General features: G+C 50.6%; 2 protein-coding genes and 1 long non-coding RNA gene across 3 annotated transcripts in view; 2 read left to right on the top strand and 1 right to left on the bottom strand.

The window, feature by feature from the left end:
* The window catches only part of LOC128074252 (mothers against decapentaplegic homolog 4), a 39,059-nt gene extending 22,422 nt beyond the window's left edge, over positions 1–16,637 (top strand). The window contains exons 7-10 of the mRNA XM_052669924.1: positions 62–245; positions 3,974–4,142; positions 9,210–9,348; positions 16,410–16,637. Coding sequence (XP_052525884.1) covers positions 62–245; positions 3,974–4,142; positions 9,210–9,348; positions 16,410–16,621 — 704 coding nt within the window. The 3' untranslated portion in view covers positions 16,622–16,637. The remainder of the gene's footprint in view (positions 1–61; positions 246–3,973; positions 4,143–9,209; positions 9,349–16,409) is intronic.
* LOC128074256 (uncharacterized) lies at positions 9,792–10,537 on the bottom strand. The gene is made up of 3 exons (XR_008203137.1): positions 10,456–10,537; positions 10,087–10,255; positions 9,792–9,885 (listed from the first exon to the last, which is right to left on the bottom strand). It is a non-coding gene; the product is annotated as an uncharacterized LOC128074256 (long non-coding RNA).
* Positions 16,638–20,112: 3,475 nt separating the features above from the next.
* Positions 20,113–22,570, top strand: LOC128074261 (uncharacterized). Its single transcript, XM_052669933.1, is given in 3 exon segments — positions 20,113–20,147; positions 21,510–21,610; positions 22,331–22,570. Coding segments are annotated over 3 exon segments (279 nt in total). The 3' UTR covers positions 22,474–22,570.
* The last annotated feature ends 898 nt before the right edge of the window (positions 22,571–23,468 follow it).

Here is a 23,468-nt window from a genome sequence, read left to right as displayed (position 1 = left end):
GGGTAAAATCCTCTCAGGTCCCGGCAGATGCATAGTGAAAGTCGCTGTGTTGTTCTTGCAGCCCCGGAATATTGGTGTTCCATTGCTTATTTTGAGATGGACGTTCAGGTTGGAGAGACGTTTAAGGTCCCTTCCAGTTGCCCCGTGGTGACGGTGGATGGTTACGTGGATCCTTCGGGCGGCGATCGCTTCTGTTTGGGACAACTTTCCAACGTTCATCGGACCGAAGCCATCGAAAGAGCGCGGTGAGGAAGCCGCTCCATCTGTCGCTCCATCTGTGCCCCCACAAAGAAACCCCATAGGAATCCCAGATCACCCATAGGGACCCCATATACCCCATATGAATCCCATATCCCCCATAGGATCCCATATAGCCCATAGGATCCCATATACCCCATTGAAACCCCATATCCCCCATAAGATCCCATATCCCCTGTAGGATCCCATATACCCCATATATACCCCATATACCCCATAGGATCCCATATACCCCATAGAAACCCCTTATCCCCCATAGAAACCCCATATACACCATAGAAACTCCATATACCCCATTGTAACCCCGTATCCCCCATAGGATCCCATATCCCCCATAGAAACCCCATATCCCCCCTAAGATCCCATATACCCCATAGAAACCCCATATCCCCCATAGGGACCCCATATCCCCCATAAGATCCCATATACCCCATTGAAACCTCATATCCCCCATAGCGACCCCATATATCCCATTACAACCCCATATCCCCCATAGGATCCCATATAGCCCATAGGATCCCATATACCCCATAAGATCCCATATCCCCCATGGGATCCCATATACCCCACAGGAATCCCATATCCCCCATAAGAACACTGTATCCCCCATAGAAACCCCATATCCCCCATAGGAATCCCATATGCCCCATAGAAGCCCTATATCCCCCATAGAAACCCCATATCCCCAATAAGAACCCCATATACCCCATAGAAACCCCTTATCCCCCATAGGGACCCCATACACCCCATAGGAATCCCATATACCCAATACGAATCCCATATCCACCATAGAAATCCCATATCCCCCATAAGATCCCATATACCCCATAGGATCCCATATAGCCCATAAGATCCCATATCCCCCATAGAAACCCCATATCCCCCACAGGAACCCCATATCCCCTATAGGATCCCATATACCCCATAAATACCTCATATACCCCATAGGATCCCATATCCCCCATAGAAGCCCTACATCCCCTATAGAAACCCCATATCCCCCATAGCAACCCCATGTATCCCATTACAACCCCATATCCCCCATAGGATCTCATATAGCCCATAGGATCCCATATACCCCATAGATCCCATATAGCCCATAGGAATCCCATATCCCCCATAGGATCCCATATCCTCCCTAAGATCCCATATCCCATATAGGATTCCATATCCCCCATAGGATCCCATGTACCTCATTGAAACCCCATATCCCCCATAGAAACCCCATATCCCCCCTAAGATCCCATATACCCCATATATACCCCATATCCCCCATAGGGACCCCATATGCCCCATAGGGACCCCATACACCCCATAGGAATCCCATATACCCCATAGAAACCCCATAACCCCCATAAAATCCCATATCCCCCATAGGATCCCATATAGCCCATAGGATCCCATATCCCCCATAGGATCCCATATAGCCCATAGGATCCCATATAGCCCATAGAAACCCCATATACGAAATAGGATCCCATATTCACCATAGGGACCCCATATCCCCCATAGGATCCCATATCCCCCATAGAAACCCCATATCCACCATAGGGACCCCATATCCCCCATAGGGACCCCATATCTCCCATAGGGACCCCATACACCCCATAGGAATCCCATATACCCCATAGAAACCCCATATCCACCATAGAAACCCCATAACTCCCATAAAATCCCATAGAAACCCCATAGAAACCCCATATCGCCCATAGGACCCCATAGAACCCCAAAATCCCCCATAGGACCCCACAGGGACCCCACAGGATCCCATAAGAACCCATAGGAACACCACAGACCCCATAGGACCCCATAGGACCCCAATATCCCCCATAAGACCCCATAGGGACCCGGTATGGTGCCAAGATGGCCGCCGTGGTGCAAAGGGGGTTCACTATAGTGGTGAGTTGGGATCCCCTATAAATCCCATATAAGAAAGGGCTGCAGATGGAGTCCAAAAGACCCCATAGGACCCCATAGGACCCCATAGGACCCCATAGGACCCCATAGGGACCCCATAGGACCCCATAAGACCCCATAGGGACCCCATAGGGACCCAGTATGGTGCCAAGATGGCCGCCGTGGTGCAAGGGGGGTTCACTATAGTAGTGAGTTGGGTTCCCCTATACATCCCACAGAAGAATTGGCTGCAATGGGACCCCATAGGACCCCATAAGACCCCATAGGACCCCATAAGACCCCATAGGGACCCAATAGGACCCCATAGGGACCCCGTATGGTGCCAAGATGGCTGCCGTGGTGCAAAGTGAGTTCACTACAGTGGTGAGTGGGGATCCCCTATAAATCCCATATAAGAAAGGGCTGCAGATGGAGTCCAAAAGACCCCATAGGACCCCATAGGACCCCATAGGACCCCATAGGACCCCATAGGGACCCGGTATGGTGCCAAGATGGCCGCCGTGGTGCAAGGAGGGTTCACTACAGTGGTGAGTTGGGATCCCCTATAGATCCCACATAAGAAAGGGCTGCAGATGGAGACCAAAAGACCCCATAGGACCCCATAGGACCCCATAAGAACCCATAGGACCCCATAAGACCCCATAGGACCCCATAAGACCCCATAATCCCCTATAAGACCCCATAGAGACCCTATATGGTGCCAAGATGGCCGCCGTGGTGCAAAGTGAGTTCACTACTGTGGTGAGTTGGGATCCCCTATAGATCCCACATAAGAAATGGCTGCAGATGGAGCCTAAAGGACCCCATAGGACCCCATAGGACCCCATAGGACCCCATAGGGACCCCGTATGGTGCCAAGATGGCCGCCGTGGTGCAAAGGGGGTTCACTATAGTGGTGAGTTGGGTTCTGCCATAGGTCCTATGGAGGAAAAGGGCTGCAGTTGGACCCCATAGGACCCCATAAGACCCCATAAGAGCCCATAGGACCCCATAGGACCCCATAGGGACCCAATAGGACCCCATAGGGACCCGGTATGGTGCCAAGATGGCCGCCGTGGTGCAAAGTGAGTTCACTGTAGTGGTGAGTTGGGATCCATAGTGGGGTCCTCATAGGAAAGGGCTGCAATGGAACCCCATAAGACCCCTGTAGGGACCCCATAAGACCCCCATAGGACCCTATAGGACCCCATAGGGACCCAGTATGGTGCCAAGATGGCCGCCGTGGTGCAAAGGGGGTTCACTATAGTGGTGAGTTGGGTTCTGCCATAGGTCCTATGGAGGAAAAGGGCTGCAGTTGGACCCCATAGGACCCCATAGGACCCCATAGGACCGCATAAGACCCCTGTAGGGACCCCATAGGACCCCATAGGGACCCCTTATGGTGCCAAGATGGCCGCCGTGGTGCAAAGTGAGTTCACTACAGTGGTGAGTTGGGATCCCCTGTAGATCCCACATAAGAAATGGCTGCAGATGGAGTCCAAAAGACCCCATAGGACCCCATAGGACCCCATAAGACCCCATAGGACCCCATAAGACCCCATAGGGACCCCATAGGGACCCCGTATGGTGCCAAGATGGCCGCCGTGGTGCAAAGGGGGTTCACTACAGTGGTGAGTTGGGATCCCCTATACATCCCACAGAAGAATTGGCTGCAATGGGACCCCATAGGACCCCATAAGACCCCATAGGACCCCATAAGACCCCATAGGACCCCATAGGGACCCCATAGGGACCCCGTACGGTGCCAAGATGGCCGCCGTGGTGCAAAGGGGGTTCACTACTGTGGTGAACCGTTCAGGTTGCACATCGGCAAAGGGGTGCAGCTGGAGTGCAAGGGGGAAGGGGACGTGTGGGTGAGGTGCCTGAGCGACCACGCCGTGTTCGTGCAAAGTTACTACCTGGACCGAGAGGCCGGCCGGGCGCCGGGGGACGCAGTGCACAAGATCTACCCCAGCGCCTACATCAAGGTAGGGGGGGGGGGGGGGGGGGGGTATAGGGGGGTATAGGGGGGGATTTGGGGGGGGTATTGGGGTCTATGGGGGTCTATGGGGAATGTGGGGTTCTATGGGGGTCTATGGGGCATATAGGGGTCTTATAGGGGATATGGAGGATCTATGGGGCATCTATGGGGGATATGAGGTTCTATGGGGGTCTGTGGGGTTCTATGGCGTTCTATGGGGGACCTATGGGGGTTTTATAGGGGATATGGGGGGGTATTGGGGTCTATGGGGGTCTATGGGGGCTATGGGGTTCTATGGGGGTCTATGGGGGATCTATGGGGGTTTTATAGGGGATATGGGGGTCCATGGGGGATCTATGGGGGTTTTATAGGGGATATGGGGTTCTATGGGGATCTATGGGGGTTTTATAGGGGATATGGGGTCCTATGGGGGTCTATGGGGGATCTATGCGGGATATGGGGTTCTGTGGGGTTCTATGGGGGTCTATGGGAGTTCTATGGGGGTCTATGGGGGATATGGGCTTCTATGGGAGATCTATGGGGGTCTATGGGGGATATGGGGGATATGGGGTTCTATGGGGGTCTATGGGGTTCTATGGGGGTCTATGGGGGTCTATGGGGGCTATGGGGTTCTATGGGGGTCTATGGGGGATCTATGGGGGTCTATGGGGGATCTATGGGGGATATGGGGTTCTATGGGGGTCTATGGGGCCTATGGGGTTCTATGGGGGTCTATGGGGGTTTTAGAGGGGATATGGGGGATCTATGGGGGTTTTATAGGAGATATGGAGTTCTATGGGGTTCTATGGGGATTTTATAGGGGATATGGGGTTCTATGGGGGATCTATGGGGGATATGGGGGTCTATGCGGTTCTATGGGGGATCTATGGGGGTTTTATAGGGGATATGGGGTTCTATGGGGTTCTATGGGGGCTATGGGGTTCTATGGGGGTTTTAGAGGGGATATGGGGTTCTATGGGGGTTTATGGGGGATATGGGGGTCTATGGGGGTCTATGGGGGTTTTATGGGGGTCTATGGGGTCCTATGGGAGTCTATGGGGGATCTATGGGGGTTTTATAGGGGATATGGGGTCCTATGGGGATCTATGGGGTTTTTATAGGGGATATGGGGTTCTATGGGGGATCTATGGGGGATCTATGGGGGTCTATGGGGGATCTATGGGGGTTTTATAGGGGATATGGGGTTCCGCAAGGATCCTATGGCAGTTTATATATGGGATATGGGGTTCTATGGGGGTCTATGGGGGTTTATAGGGGATATGGGGTTCTATGGGGGTTTTATAGGGGATATGGGGTTGTATGGGGGTCTATGGGGGTCTATGGAGGTTTTATAGGGGATATGGGGATCTATGGGGGATCTATGGGGGATATGGGGGATATGGGGGATCTAAGGGGGTCTATGGGGGATATGGGGTTCTATGGGGGTTCTATGGGGGATATGGGGTTCTATGGGGGATCTATGGGGATTTATAGGGGTCTTATAGGGGATATGGAGGATCTATGGGGGATGTGGGGTTCTATGGGGGTCTATGGGGGTTTTATAGGGGATATGGGGTTCTATGGGGGTCTATGGGGTTCTATGGGGGATGTGGGGTTCTATGGGGTTCTATGGGAGTTCTATGGGGGTCTATGGGGGATCTATGGGGGACTATGGGGGATCTATGGGGGTTTTATAGGGGATATGGGGGTCTATGGGGGTTTTAGAGGGGATATGGGGTTCTATGGGGGTCTATGGGGTTCTATGGGGGATCTATGGGGGATATGGGGATCTGTGGAGGATCTATGGGGGTTTTATAGGGGATATGGGGTTCTATGCAGGTCTATGGGGGTTTTATAGGGGATATGGGGTTCTATGGGGGTCTATGGGGTTCTATGGGGGATGTGGGGTTCTATGGGATTCTATGGGGGATCTATGGGGGACTATGGGGGATCTATGGGGGTTTTATAGGGGATATGGGGGTCTATGGGGGTTTTAGAGGGGATATGGGGTTCTATGGGGGTCTATGGGGTTCTATGGGGGATCTATGGGGGATATGGGGATCTGTGGAGGATCTATGGGGGTTTTATAGGGGATATGGGGTTCTATGCGGGTCTGTGGGGGTTTTATAGGGGATATGGGGTTCTATGGGGGTCTATGGGGGATCTATGGGGGATATGGGGGTCTATGGGGGATATGGGGGTCTATGGGGGATATGGGGTTCTATGGGGGTCTATGGGGATTTATAGGGGTCTTATAGGGGATATGGAGGATCTATGGAGGTTTTATAGGGGATATGGGGTTCTATGGGGTCCTATGGGGGATCTATTGGGGCTTTATAGGGGATATGGGGGGGTATGAGGGGTTTTATAGGGGATATGGGGTTCTACGGGGGATATGGGGGATGTGGGGTTTATAGGGGATATGGGGTTCTATGAGGGTCTATGGGGGATATGGGGGTTCTATAGGGGATATGGGGTTCTATGGGGTCCTATGGGGGATCTGTGGAGGTTTTTATGGGATATGGGGTTCTATGGGGGATCTATGGAGGTTTTATAGGGGATATGGGGTTCTATGGGGGTCTATGGGGGATATGCGGTTCTATGGGGGTCTATGGGGGTTTTATAGGGGATATGAGGTTCTATGGGGGTCTGTGGGGGTTTTATGGGGGTCTATGGGGTCCTATAGGAGTCTATGGGGGATATGGGGGTTTTATAGGGGATATGGGGTCCTATGGTGTTCTATGGGGTTTTATAGGGGATATGGGGTTCTATGGGGTGCTATGGGGGATATGAGGGTTCTATAGGGGATATGGGGTCCTATGGGGGTCTATGGGGTTTTATAGGGGATATGGGGTTCTATGGGGTTTTATAGGGGATATGGGGTCCTATGGGGGATCTATGGGGGATATGGGGTCTTATGGGGGTTTTATAGGGGATATGGGGTTCTATGGGGGTCTATGGGGGATATGGGGGTCTATGGGGGTTTTATAGGGGATATGAGGTTCTATGGGAGTCTATGGGGGTTTTATAGGGGATATGGGGTCCTATGGGAGTCTATGGGGGATATGGGGGTTTTATAGGGGATATGGGGTTCTATGGGGATCTATGGGAGATGTGGGGGTTCTATAGGGGATATGGGGTCCTATGGGGTTCTATGGGGTTTTATAGGGGATATGGGGTCCTATGGGGTTCTATGGGGTTTCATAGGGGATATGGGGTTTTATGGGGGATATGGGAGTTCTATGGGGGTTTTATAGGGGATATGGGGTCCTATGGGGATCTCTGGGGAATATGGGGGTTCTATAGGGGATATGGGGTTCTATGGGGGACCTATGGGGGCTATGGGGGTTCTATAGGGGATATGGGGTCCTATGTGGTTCTATGGGGTTTTATAGGGGATATGGGGTTCTATGGGGGATCTATGGGGGCTATGGGGGTTCTATAGAGGATATGGGGTCCTATGTGGTTCTATGGGGCTTTATAGGGGATATGGGGTTCTATGGGGGATCTGTGGGGGTTTTATAGGGGATATGGGGTTCTGTGGGGTTCTATGGGGGATCTATGGGGGTTTTATAGGGTATATGGGGATCTAAGGGAGTTCTATGGGGTTTCATAGGGGATATGGGCTTCTATGGGGGATCTATGGGGCTATGGGGGTTCTATAGGGGATATGGGGTCCTATGGGGTCCTATGGGGCTTTTATAGGGGATATGGGGTCCTATGGGGGTCTTTGGGGGATCTATGGGGATTTTATAGGGGATATGGGGTTCTATGGGGGTTCTATGGGGTTTTATAGGGGATATGGGGTCCTATGGTGTTCTATGGGGTTTTATAGGGGATATAGGCTTCTATGGGGGATCTATGTGGGCTATGGGGGTTCTATAGGGGATATGGGGTCCTATGTGGTTCTATGGGGCTTTATAGGGGATATGGGGTTCTATGGGGTTCTATGGGGTTTCATAGGGGATATGGGGTTCTATGGGGGATATGGGAGTTCTATGGGGGTTTTATAGGGGATATGGCGTCCTATGGGGATCTCTGGGGAATATGGGGGTTCTATAGGGGATATGGGGTTCTATGGGGGTCTATGGGGGTTCTATAGGGGATATGGGGTCCTATGGGGTTCTATGGGGTTTCATAGGGGATATGGGGTCCTATGGGTTCCTATGGGGGATATGGGGTTCTATGCTGGTCTATGGGGGTTTTATAGGGGATATGGGGTCCTATGGGGGTATATGGGGGATCTATGGGGACTGTGGGGGTTCTATAGGGGATATGGGGTTCTATGGGGGTTCTATGGGGGTTTTATAGCGGATATGGGGTTCTATGGGGTCCTATGGGGGATATGGGGGTTCTATAGGGGATATGGGGTCCTATGGGGTTCTATGGGGTTTTATAGGGGATATGGGGTTCTATGGGGGATATGGGAGTTCTATGGGGGTTTTATAGGGGATACGGGGTTCTATGGGGGATATATGGGGGCTATGGGGGTTCTATTGAGGATATGGGGTCCTATGGGGTTCTATGGGGCTTTATAGGGGATATGGGGTTCTATGGGGGTTCTATGGGGGTCTGTGGGGGATCTATGGGGGATATGAGGTACTGTGGGGGTCTATAGGGGTTCTATAGGGGATATGGGGTTCTATGGGGGTCTATGGGGGATATGGGGTTCTCCAAGGATCCTATGGGGGTTTATATATGGGATATGGGGTTCTATGGGGGTCTATGGGGGTTTTATAGGGGATATGGGGTTCTATGAGGGTTTTATAGGGGATATGGGGTTGTATGGGGTTTTATAGGGGATATGGGGTTCTATGGGGGTCTATGGGGGATCTATGGGGGTTTTATAGGGGATATGGGGTCCTATGGGGTTCTATGGGGTTCTATAGGGGATATGGGGTTCTATGGGGGATCTATGGGGCTTTTATAGGGGATATGGGGTCCTATGGGGTCCTATGGGGGCTATGGGGGTTCTATAGGGGATATGGGCTCCTGTGGGGTCTTATGGGGCTTTTATAGGGTCTGTGGGTTCGCGGCGAGCCCCGCAACGCATCCCAGCCCCCTACCTTTGCAGGTATTCGACCTGAGGCAGTGCCACAGACAGATGCAACAGCAGGCAGCCACGGCGCAGGCGGCGGCGGCGGCTCAAGCGGCGGCGGTAGCTGGCAATATTCCTGGGCCCGGCTCTGTGGGTGGCATTGCTCCAGCAATTAGTGAGTAATTAACGCCTCGTTAAGCCTCAGCGCTTTCTATCGCCTCTCTGTTGGCGGTTGTGGGTTCTTACGGGGGCTCAGCGGCAAGGATTTGCTGCCATTCACTCTCATTAGCAGCCATTCGGCCCTATGGGCACCCGTTGGTCCTCATTAGACTTCATTAGGCCTAATTAGCATCTGTTAGTCCCCAATAGTACCCACTGACACTCATTAGCCTTCATTAACCGCCATTGACACCCATTAGCCACCATTAGTGCCCATTGGCAACCATTAGCGCCCATTAGCGCCCATTGGCAACCATGAGCGCCCATTAGCACCTATAGGCCCCAATTAGCAGCCATTGGCATTAATTAGCACCCATTAGTCCCCATTAACACTCATTAGCACCTATTAGCACCCATTAGCCCCCATTAACACTCATTAGCACCCATTAGTCCCCATTAACACTCATTAGCACCCATTAGTCCCCATTGACACCCGTTAGCCACCATTAGCGCCCATTGGCAACCATTAGCGCCCATTGGCAACCATTAGCACCTATAGGCCCCAATTAGCAGCCATTGGTACTAATTAGCCTCCATTAGCTCCCATTAACACTCATTAGCACCCATTAGTCTCCATTGACACTCATTAGCACCCATTAGCCCCCATTAACACTCATTAGCACCCATTAGTCCCCATTGACACCCGTTAGCCACCATTAGCGCCCATTGGCAACCATTAGCGCCCATTGGCAACCAGTAGCACCTATAGGCCCCAATTAGCAGCCATTGGTACTAATTAGCCTTCATTAGCTCCCATTAACACTCATTAGCACCCATTAGTCCCCATTGACACTCATTAGCACCCATTAGCGCCCATTGGCAACCATTAGCGCCCATTGGCAACCATGAGCACCCATTAGCACCTATAGGCCCCAATTAGCACCCATTGGTACTAATTAGTCTCCATTAGCTCCCATTAACACTCGTTAGCACCCATTAGTCCCCATTAACACTCATTAGCACCCATCAGTCCCCACTGACACCCATTAGCACCCATTAGCGCCCATTAACACTCATTAGCCACCATTAGCGCCCATTGGCAACCATTAGCGCCCATTAGCACCTATAGGCCCCAATTAGCAGCCATTGGTACTAATTAGCCTCCATTCGCTCCCATTAACACTCATTAGCACCCATCAGTCCCCATTGACACCCGTTAGCCACCATTAGCCCCAGTTAACACTCATTAGCACCCATCAGTCCCCATTAACACTCATTAGCACCCATCAGTCTCCATTGGCACCCATTAGCGCACATTAGCACCTATAGGCCCCAATTAGCAGCCGTTGGCATTAATTAGCCTCCATTCACTCCCATTAACACTCATTAGCACCCATTAGTCCCCATTAACACTCATTAGCACCCATTAGTCCCCATTGACACCCATTAGTACCCATCAGTCCCCATTAACACTCATTAGCCACCATTAGCGCCCATTGGCAACCATTAGCGCCCATTAGCACCTATAGGCCCCAATTAGCAGCCATTGGCATTAATTAGCCTCCATTCGCTCCCATTGACACTCATTAGCACCCATTAGCCCCCATTAACACTCATTAGCACCCATCAGTCCCCACTGGCACCCATTAGCGCACATTGGCTTCTATTGGCCCTCATTGGCCATCGTTAATCCTCATTAGTCACTATTAGCACCCATTGGCCCCAATTAGCAGCAATTGGTATTAATTAGCCTACATTAGCCCCCATTGACACTCATCGGCACCCATTAGCCCCCATTAACACTCATTAGTACCCATTAGTCCCCATTGACACCCGTTAGCCACCATTAGCGCCCATTGGCAACCATTAGCGCCCATTGGCAACCATTAGCACCCATTAGCACCTATAGGCCCCAATTAGCAGCCATTGGCATTAATTAGCCTCCATTCGCTCCCATTGACACTCATTAGCACCCATTAGTCCCCATTGACACCCGTTAGCCACCATTAGCGCCCATTGGCAACCATTAGCGCCCATTAGCACCTATAGGCCCCAATTAGCAGCCATTGGCATTAATTAGCCTCCATTCGCTCCCATTAACGCTCATTAGCACCCATTAGTCCCCATTAACACTCATTAGCACCCATTAGCGCCTCCTCCCCACCTCCATCCTCCCCCTTATCCCCCATTCCTTACCCCAATCCACCACCCTACATCCACGGATGCCACCCCCACCCATGGGTGCCCCTACACCCCATCTTCCCCCCCCTACGGCTGCCCCCCACCCATGGGTGCTCTCCACCCCCCAGACCCTCCACCTATGGCTCCCCCCCACCCATGGGTGCTCCCCATTCTCCCCACTCCCCATCCTGTCCCCATTCCCCACCCCAACTTCGCCTCCCCTCCCACCCCTCACCCCCATCTCCCACCCCCACCCATAGGTGCCCCCACACCCCTTATCCCCCCCCTATGGCTCCCCCCCACCCATGGGTGCCCCTGTACCCCAGATCTCCCCCCTATGGCTCCCTCCCACCCATGGGTGCTCCCTTGACCCCCCCCCACCCATAGGTGCTCCCCATCCTCCTCCTCTCCCTCCTCCCCATCACCCCTATCCCCCAATCCGCCACCCTACACCCCCATCTCCCACCCCCACCCATAGGTGCTCCCTACACCCCATCTTCTCCCCCCTACGGCTCCCCCCCACCCATGGGTGCTCCCTTGACCCCCCCCCACCCATAGGTGCTCCCCATTCTCTTCCTCCCCATCATCCTCCTCCCCCTCCCCCTTATCACCCATTCCTTACCCCAACCCCCTACCCTACACCCCCATCTCCCACCCCCACCCATAGGTGCTCCCTACACCCCATCTTCTCCCCCCTACGTCTCCCCCCCACCCACAGGTGCCCCCTACACCCCATCTTCCCCCCCCTACGGCTCCCCCTCACCCATGGGTGCTCTCCATCCTCCTCTTCCTCCCCCTTATCCCCCATTCCTTACCCCAATCCCCCACCCTACACCCACACCTCCCACCCCTCACCCATAGGTGCCCCCTACACCCCATCTTCTCCCCCCTATGGCTCCCCCCCACCCATGGGTGCTCCCTTGACCCCCCCCCACCCATAGGTGCTCCCCATCCTCCTCCTCTCCCTCCTCCCCATCACCCCTATCCCCCAATCCGCCACCCTACACCCCCATCTCCCACCCCCACCCATAGGTGCCCCCTACACCCCATCTTCTCCCCCCTACGGCTCCCCCCCACCCATGGGTGCTCCCTTGACACCCCCACCCATAAGTGCTCCCCATCCTCCTCCTCTCCCTCACTCCTATCACCCATTCCTTACCCCAATCCCTCACCCTACATCCACACCTCCCACCCCCCACCCATGGGTGCTCTCCACACCCCAGATCCCCCACCTACGGCTCCCCCCCACCCATAGGTGCCCCCTACACCCCATCTTCCCCCCCCTACGGCTCCCCCTCACCCATGGGTGCTCCCCATTCTCCTCCTCCCCATCCTGCCCCCATTCCCCACCCCGACTTCGCCTCCCTTCTCACCCATCACCCCCATCTCCAACCTGCCCTCCACCCATGGGTGCCTCCTACACCCCATCTTCTCCCCCCTATGGCTGCCCCTCACCCAGGGGTGCCCCCACACCTTCAATCCCCCACCTATGGCTTCCCCCCACCCATGGGTGCTCCTTTCACCCCCCTACCCATGGCTGCTCCCCATCCTCCTCCTCTCCCTCCTCCCCATCACCCCTATGCCCCAATCCCCCACCCTACATCCAATGGTGCCACCCCCACTCATGGGTGCTCCCACACCCCTTACCCCCCACCCATGGCTCCCCTCCACCCATGGGTGCCCCCTACACCCCATCTTCTCCCACCTATGGCTCCCCCTCACCCATGGCTGCTCCCCATCCTCCTCTCCCTCCTCCCCATCACCCCTATGTCCCAATCCCCTACCCTACACTCACACCTCCCACCCCCACCCATAGGTGCCCCCTACACCCCATCTTCTCCCCCCTACGGCTCCCCCCCACCCATGGGTGCTCCCTTGACCCCCCCCCACCCATGACTGCTCCCCATCCTCCTCTCCCTCACTCCTATCCCCCATTCCTTACCCCAACCCCCTACCCTACATCCACGGATGCCACCCCCACCCATGGGTGCCCCTGTACCCCAGATCCCCCACCTACGTCTCCCCCCCACCCATGGGTGCTCCCTTGACCCCCCCCCACCCATGGCTGCTCCCCATCCTCCTCCTCTCCCTCCTCCCCATCACCCCTATCCCCCAATCCGCCACCCTACACCCCCATCTCCCACCCCCACCCATAGGTGCCCCCTACACCCCATCTTCCCCCCCCTACGGCTCCCCCCCACCCATAGGTGCCGCCTACACCCCATCTTCCCCCCCCTACGGCTCCCCCTCACCCATGGGTGCTCCCCATTCTCCTCCCCATCACCCCTATCCCCCAATCCCCTACCCTACATCCACGGATGCCACCCCTACCCATGGGTGCCCCTGTACCCCAGATCCCCCACCTACGTCTCCCCCCCACCCATAGGTGCCCCCTACACCCCATCTTCTCCCCCCTACGGCTCCCCCTCACCCATGGGTGCTCTCCATTCTCCTCTTCCTCCGCCTTATCCCCCATTCCTTACCCCAACCCCCTACCCTACATCCACGGATGCCACCCCTACCCATGGGTGCCCCTGTACCCCAGATCCCCCACCTACGGCTCCCCCCCACCCATGGGTGCTCCCTTGACCCCCCCCCACCCATAGGTGCTCCCCATTCTCCTCCTCCCCATCCCCCATCCTCACCCCTTATCCCCCATTCCTTACCCCAACCCCCTACCCTACATCCACGGATGCCACCCCTCACCCATAGGTGCGCCCTACACCCCATCTTCTCCCCCCTATGGCTGACCCTCACCCAGGGGTGCCCCCACACCTTCAATCCCCCACCTATGGCTTCCCCTCACCCATGGGTGCTCCCTTGACCCCCCCCCACCCATAGGTGCTCCCCATCCTCCTCCTCTCCCTCCTCCCCATCACCCCTATCCCCCAATCCGCCACCCTACACCCCCATCTCCCACCCCCACCCATAGGTGCCCCCTACACCCCATCTTCTCCCCCCTACGGCTCCCCCCCACCCATGGGTGCTCCCTTCACCCCCCCCCCACCCATGACTGCTCCCCATCCTCCTCTCCCTCACTCCTATCCCCCATTCCTTACCCCAATCCCCTACCCTACATCCACACCTCCCACCCCCCACCCATGGGTGCTCTCCACACCCCAGACCCTCCACCTACGTCTCCCCCCCACCCATAGGTGCCCCCTACACCCCATCTTCTCCCCCCTACGGCTCCCCCCCACCCATGGGTGCTCCGTTGACACCCCCACCCATAGGTGCTCCCCATCCCCCATCCTCACCCCTATCCCCCATTCCTTACCCCAATCCCCTACCCTACATCCACGGATGCCACCCCCCACCCATGGGTGCCCCTGTACCCCAGATCCCCCACCTACGTCTCCCCCCCACCCATAGGTGCCCCCTACACCCCATCTTCTCCCCCCTACGGCTCCCCCCCACCCATGGGTGCTCCCCATCCTCCTCTACCTCACTCCTATCACCCATTCCTTACCCCAACCCCCTACCCTACACCCCCATCTCCCACCCCCACCCATAGGTGCTCCCTACACCCCATCTTCTCCCCCTTACGACTCCCCCCCACCCATGGGTGCTCCCTTGACACCCCCACCCATAAGTGCTCCCTATCCTCCTCCTATCCCTCACTCCTATCCCCCATTCCTTACCCCAATCCACTACCCTACATCCACGGATGCCACCCCCACCCATGGGTGCCCCTGTACCCCATCTTCTCCCCCCTACGGCTCCCCCCCACCCATGGGTGCTCCCTTGACACCCCCACCCATGACTGCTCCCCATCCTCCTGCTCTCCCTCACTCCTATCCCCCATTCCTTACCCCAATCCCCTACCCTACATCCACACCTCCCACCCCCCACCCATGGGTGCTCTCCACACCCCAGACCCTCCACCTACGTCTCCCCCCCACCCATAGGTGCCCCCTACACCCCATCTTCTCCCCCCTACGGCTCCCCCCCACCCATGGGTGCTCCGTTGACACCCCCACCCATAGGTGCTCCCCATCCCCCATCCTCACCCCTATCCCCCATTCCTTACCCCAATCCCCTACCCTACATCCACGGATGCCACCCCCACCCATGGGTGCCCCTGTACCCCAGATCCCCCACCTACGTCTCCCCCCCACCCATAGGTGCCCCCTACACCCCATCTTCTCCCCCCTACGGCTCCCCCCCACCCATGGGTGCTCCCCATCCTCCTCTACCTCACTCCTATCACCCATTCCTTACCCCAACCCCCTACCCTACACCCCCATCTCCCACCCCCACCCATAGGTGCTCCCTACACCCCATCTTCTCCCCCTTACGACTCCCCCCCACCCATGGGTGCTCCCTTGACACCCCCACCCATAAGTGCTCCCTATCCTCCTCCTATCCCTCACTCCTATCCCCCATTCCTTACCCCAATCCACTACCCTACATCCACGGATGCCACCCCCACCCATGGGTGCCCCTGTACCCCATCTTCTCCCCCCTACGGCTCCCCCCCACCCATGGGTGCTCCCTTGACACCCCCACCCATGACTGCTCCCCATCCTCCTGCTCTCCCTCACTCCTATCCCCCATTCCTTACCCCAATCCCCTACCCTACATCCACACCTCCCACCCCCCACCCATGGGTGCTCTCCACACCCCAGACCCTCCACCTACGGCTCCCCCCCACCCATAGGTGCCCCCTACACCCCGTCTTCTCCCACCTATGGTTTTCCCCCACCCATGGGTGCTCCCCATTCTACTCCTCCCCATCCTGCCCCCATTCCCCACCCCGACTTCACCTCCCCTCCCACCCTACACCCCCATCTCCCACCCCCACCCATAGGTGCCCCCTACACCCCATCTTCCCCCCCCTACCCCCACCCCCCACCCATGGGTGCCCCCTTATCACCCTTCCCCTTTCCCACCCAGGCCTCTCGGCCGCCGCCGGCATCGGCGTGGACGACCTTCGCCGCCTTTGCATTTTACGCATGAGCTTCGTTAAAGGCTGGGGCCCCGATTACCCGCGTCAGAGCATCAAGGAGACGCCATGTTGGATCGAGATCCACCTCCATCGCGCCCTTCAGCTGCTGGACGAAGTCCTGCACACGATGCCCATCGCCGACCCGCAACCTTTGGACTGAAGCTTTGCCTTCTCCCCCCCCCCCCTTCCCTTCCCGGACCTTGAAGCAGCGCCTTCGTTAGTTTTAATTAATTGCTTTTTGTTAATTGGTTTCGGTTCCCAGGTCCCGGAAGGGCGGCGCGGCGGCTTTTTGGTTTGATTTCCAATGGGGGTTTTTTTGGGGGTTGGGGGAATAAAAAGATGGATTCGGTCGCGGTGTGGAGCTTTCGGTTCGTTAGCGGCGTTGTTAATTGGTTAATTATCTGGGTGGTGTCGTTAATAGAAGGGTTTGCTGCTCGCTGATGCCAGCAGTCGCCTCTGTGATGCCATCAATGCGTCAAGAATCCTGCAATAATCCGTGCAATCTTCCCATTAGGTCGTTAATAAGCTGAGCAATCCATCCTTAATTACATTAATAAGCGTATTTATCCATTAATAATCCCATCAATCCCATCAACAGTCTCATCAATTCATCAATAATCCCATCAATCCATCAATAATCCCATCAATCCATCAATAATCCCATTAATCCATCAATAATCCCACCAATTTCATCAATAACCCCATTAATCTCATCAATAATCCCATTAATCTCAACAATTATCCCATCAATTGATCAATAATCCCATCAATCTCATCAATAATACCATCAATCTCATCTATAATCCCATTAATTTCATCAATAACCCCATCAGTCCATCAATAATCCCATCAGTCCATCAATAATCCCATTAATCTCATCAATAATCCCATCAATCTCAACAATAATACCATCAGTCCATCAATAATCCCATCAATAAATCAATAATCTCATTAATCTTGTCAATAATCCCATCAATATCATCAATAATCCAATCAATCCATCAATAATCCCATTAATCTCATCAATAATCGCATCTATCCATCAATAAACATAATTTGCCCCATCAATCTCATCAATAATCCTATTAATCCATCAATAATCCCATTAATCCATCAATAATCCCACCAATCTCATCAATAATACCATCAATTCCATCAATAATCCCATGAATCTCATCAATAACCCCATCAGCCCATCAATAATCCCATCAGTCCATCAATAATCCCATCAATCTCATCAATAATCCCATTAATCCATCAATAATCCCATTAATCTCATCAATAATCCCATCAGTCCATCAATAACCCCATCAATCTCATCAATAATCCCATTAATCTCATCAATAACCCCATCAGTCCATCAATAATCCCATCAGTCCATCAATAATCCCATCAATCTCATCAATAACCCATCAATATCATCAATAATCCCATGAATCCATCAATAATCCCATTAATCTCATCAATAATCCCACCAATCTCATCAACAATACCATCAATTCCATCAATACTCCCATTAATCTCATCAATAATCCCATCAATCCATCAATAATCCCATTAATCTCATAAATAATTCCATCACTCTCATCAATAATCCCATGAATTTCATCAATAATTCCAACAATCCATCAATAATCCCATTAATCTCATCAATAAACCCATCAATCTCATCAATAATCCCATTAATCTCATCAATAACCCCATTTACCCCATCAATCACATCAATAATCCCATCAATCCATAATCCCATTAATCTCATCAATAAACCCATCAATATCATCAACAATCCCAATATCATCAATAATCCCATTAACCTCATCAATAATCCCATTAATCTCATCAATAACTCCATCTATCCATCAATAACCCCGTTTACCCCATCAATCTCATCAATAACCCCATCAATCTCATCAATAATCCCATCAATTTCATCAATAACCCCATTAATCTCATCAATAATCCCATCAATCGCATCAATAATCCCATCAATCCATCAATAATCCCATCAATCCATCAATAATCCCATCAATCTCATCAATAATCCCACCAATTTCATCAATAATCCCATCAATCTCATCAATATTCACATCAATCTCATCAATATTCCCATCAATCCATCAATAATCCCATTAATCTCATCAATAATCCCATCAATCTCATCAATAATCCCATTAATTGCATCAATAATCCCATTAATCTCATCAATAATCCCATCAATCCATCAATAATCCCATCAAATTCATCAATAATCCCATTAACCCATCAATAATCCCATCAATCAATCAATAATCCCATTAATCTCATCAATAACCCCATTAACCCCATTAATCTCATCAATAATCACATCAATCCATTAATAATCCCATTAATTTCATCAATAATCCCATCAATCTCATCAATAATCCCATCAACCCATCAATACTCCCATTAATCTCATCAATAATCGCATCTATCCATCAATAACCCCATTTACCCCATCAATGTCATCAATAACCCCATTGATCTCATCAATAATCCCATTAATCTCATCAATAATCCCATCAATTTCATCAATAATCCCATTAATCCATCAATAATCCCATTAATCTCGTCAATAACCCCATCGATGTATCAATAATCCCAGCCATCCTGCAATAATCCGTTCAATCTTCCCATTAGGTCGTTAATAATCTGAGCAATCCATCCTTAATTACATTAATAATCATATTTATCTATTAATAATCCCATCAATCCCATCAACGTCATCGATAAACCCATCTATCTCATCAATAATACCAGCAATCCATCAATAATCCCATCAATCTCATCAATAATCCCATTAACCCATCAATAATCCCATTAATCTCATCAATAATCCCATCAATCCATCAATAATCCCATCAATCTCATCAATAATCCCATCAAATCCATTAATAACCCTGCTTACCCCATCAATCTCATCAATAATCCCATTAACTCATCAATAATCCCATTAATCTCATCAATTATCCCATCAATCCATCAATAATCCCATCGATCCTGAAATAATCCATGCCATCTTCCCATTAGGCCATTAATAATCTGAGTAATTCATCACTAATTGTATTAATGACCACATTTATCCATCAATAATCCCATTAATCACATGAACATCATCAATAACCCATCAATTCATCAATTATCCCATCAATATCATCAATAATCCCATCAATCCATCAATAATCCCATTAATCTCGTCAATAAACCCATCAATCTCTTCAATAATCCCATCGATCTCATCAATAATCCCATTAATCCATCAATAATCCCATTAATCTCATCAATAATCCCATTAATCTCATCAATAACCCCATTTACCCAATTAATCTCATCAATAATCACATCAATCCTTCAATAATCCCATTAATCTCATCAATAATCCCACCAATCTCATCAATAACCCCATTAATCCATCAATAATCCCATCAATCTCATCAATAATCCCATCAAATCCATTAATAACCCTGCTTACCCCATCAATCTCATCAATAATCCCATTAATCCATCAATAATCCCATTAATCTCATCAATTATCCCATCAATCAATCAATAATCCCATCTATCCTGCAATAATCCATGCCATCTTCCCATTAGGCCATTAATAATCTGAGCAATTCATCACTAATTGTATTAATGATCAATAGACCCATTAATACCCCAACCACCTCGTTCATCCAATTAATCTTGCCATTAATCCCATTCATCCCACTAATCTCATCAATAATCCCAGCCCCAATCCTGCATTTGTGGACTCACAAACCCCAAAATCCCCACAAAAACCCCAAATCCCCTTAAAAGACCCCAAAATCCACTCAAAAAGCCCCAAAATCCCCTAAAAATCCCCTAAAATCCCCTAAAAGACCCCAAATCCCCTTAAAAGACCCCAAAATCCCATAATAGAAACCCAAAATCCCCTAAAAGGAACCCAAAATCCCCTCTAAAAGCCCCAAAATCCCCTTAAAAGACCCCAAAATCCTATAATAGAACCCCAAAATCCCATTCAAAAACCCCAAATCCCCTAAAAGACCCCAAAATCCCTTAAAAGACCCCAAAATCCACTCAAAAAGCCCCAAAACCCCATTAAAAATACCCTAAAATCCCCTAAAAGCCCCAAAATCCCCTAAAAATCCCCTAAAATCCCCTTAAAAGACCCCAAATCCCCTTAAAAGACCCCAAAATCCCATAATAGAAACCCAAAATCCCCTAAAAGGTACCAAAATCCCCTCTAAAAGCCCTAAAATCCCTCAAAAGACCCCAAAATCCTATAATAGAACCCCCAAAATCCCATTCAAAAACCCCAAATCCCCTAAAAGACCCCAAAATCCCTTAAAAGACCCCAAAATCCTATAATAGAACCCCCAAAATCCCATTAAAAAACCCCAAAATCCCTTAAAAGACCCCAAAATCCTATAATAGAACCCCCAAAATCCCATTAAAAAACCCCAAAATCCCTTAAAAGACCCCAAATCCCCTTAAAAGACCCCAAAATCCCATAATAGAAACCCAAAATCCCCTAAAAGGAAACCAAAATCCCCTCTAAAAGCCCCAAAATCCCTCAAAAGACCCCAAAATCCTATAATAGAACCCCAAAATCCCATAAAAGACCCCAAATCCCCTAAAAGACCCCAAAATCCCCTAAAATACCCTAAAATCCACTCAAAAAGCCCCAAAACCCCATTAAAAATACCCTAAAATCCCCTAAAAGCCCCAAAATCCCCTAAAAATGCCCTAAAATCCCCTAAAAGACCCCAAATCCCCTTAAAAGACCCCAAAATCCCATAATAGAAACCCAAAATCCCCTAAAAGGAAACCAAAATCCCCTCTAAAAGCCCCAAAATCCCCCAAAAGACCCCAAAATCCGATAATAGAACCCCAAAATCCCATTCAAAAACCAAAATCCCCTAAAAGACCCCAAAATCCCTTAAAAGACCCCAAAATTCACTCAAAAAGCCCCAAAATCCCCTAAAAATGCCCTAAAATCCCCTAAAAGACCCCAAATCCCCTTAAAAGACCCCAAAATCCCATAATAGAAACCCAAAATCCCCTAAAAGGAACCCAAAATCCCCTCTAAAAGCCCTAAAATCCCTTAAAAGACCCCAAAATCCACTCAAAAAGCCCCAAAATCCCCTAAAAATACCCTAAAATCCCCTAAAAGACCCCAAAATCCCCTTAAAAGACCCCAAAATCCCATAATAGAAACCCAAAATCCCCTAAAAGGAAACCAAAATCCCCTCTAAAAGCCCCAAAATCCCTCAAAGACCCCAAAATCCTATAATAGAACCCCAAAATCCCATTAAAAAACCCCAAATCCCATAAAAGACCCCAAAATCCACTCAAAAAGCCCCAAAATCCCCTAAAAATACCCTAAAATCCCCTAAAAGACCCCAAATCCCCTTAAAAGACCCCAAAATCCCATAATAGAAACCCAAAATCCCCTAAAAGGAAACCAAAATCCACTCAAAAAGCCCTAAAATCCCTCAAAAGACCCCAAAATCCCATAATAGAAACCCAAAATCCCATTCAAAAACCCCAAATCCCATAAAAGACCCCAAAATCCCTTCAAAGACCCCAAAATCCACTCAAAAAGCCCCAAAATCCCCTAAAAATACCCTAAAATCCCCTAAAAGACCCCAAAATCCCTTAAAAGACCCCAAAATCCCATAATAGAAACCCAAAATCCCCTAAAAGGAACCAAAATCCCCTCTAAAAGCCCTAAAATCCCTTAAAAGACCCCAAAATCCCTTAAAGGACCCCAAAATCCACTCAAAAAGCCCCAAAATCCCCTAAAAATACCCTAAAATCCCCTAAAAGACCCCAAATCCCCTTAAAAGACCCCAAAATCCCATAATAGAAACCCAAAATCCCCTAAAAGGAACCCAAAATCCCCTCTAAAAGCCCCAAAATCCCCTTAAAATACCCCAAAATCCTATAATAGAACCCCAAAATCCCATTCAAAAACCCCAAAATCCCTTAAAAGACCCCAAAATCCCTTAAAAGACCCCAAATCCCCTTAAAAGACACCAAAATCCTATAATAGAAACCCAAAATCCCATTAAAAAACCCCAAATCTCCTAAAAAGACCCCAAATCCCCTAAAAGACCCCAAATCCCCTTAAAAGACCCCAAAATCCCATAATAGAAACTCAAAATCCCCTAAAAGGAAACCAAAATCCCCTCTAAAAGCCCCAAAATCCCTCAAAAGACCCCAAAATCCTATAATAGAACCCCCAAAATCCCATTCAAAAACCCCAAAATCCCTTAAAAGACCCCAAAATCCCCTCAAAAGACCCCAAAATCCCTCAAAAGACCCCAAAATCCCCTAAAAATACCCCAAAATCCCCTAAAAGACCCCAAATCCCTTAAAAGACCCCAAAATCCCATAATAGAAACCCAAAATCCCCTAAAAGGAACCAAAATCCCCTCTAAAAGCCCTAAAATCCCACAAAAGACCCCAAAATCCTATAAAAGAACCCCAAAATCCCATTCAAAAACCCCAAATCCCCTTAAAAGACCCCAAAATCCACTCAAAAAGCCCCAAAATCCACTCAAAAAGCCCCAAAATCCCCTAAAAATACCCTAAAATCCCCTAAAAGCCCCAAAATCCCCTAAAAATCCCCTAAAATCCCCTAAAAGACCCCAAATCCCCTTAAAAGACCCCAAAATCCCATAATAGAAACCCAAAATCCCCTAAAAGGTACCAAAATCCCCTCTAAAAGCCCTAAAATCCCTTAAAAGACCCCAAAATCCTATAATAGAACCCCCAAAATCCCATTAAAAAACCCCAAATCCCCTAAAAGACCCCAAAATCCCTTAAAACACCCCAAAATCCCCTAAAAATACCCTAAAATCCCCTAAAAGACCCCAAATCCCCTTAAAAGACCCCAAAATCCCATAATAGAAACCCCAAATCCCCTAAAAGGAAACCAAAATCCCCTCTAAAAGCCCTAAAATCCCTCAAAAGACCCCAAAATCCTATAATAGAACCCCAAA

Source organism: Tympanuchus pallidicinctus, unplaced genomic scaffold, assembly GCF_026119805.1.
Source record: "Tympanuchus pallidicinctus isolate F22 unplaced genomic scaffold, pur_lepc_1.0 scaffold87, whole genome shotgun sequence".
NCBI classification, from domain to species: Eukaryota; Metazoa; Chordata; class Aves; order Galliformes; family Phasianidae; genus Tympanuchus; species Tympanuchus pallidicinctus.
This window is presented reverse-complemented; position numbering and strand designations above follow the sequence as displayed.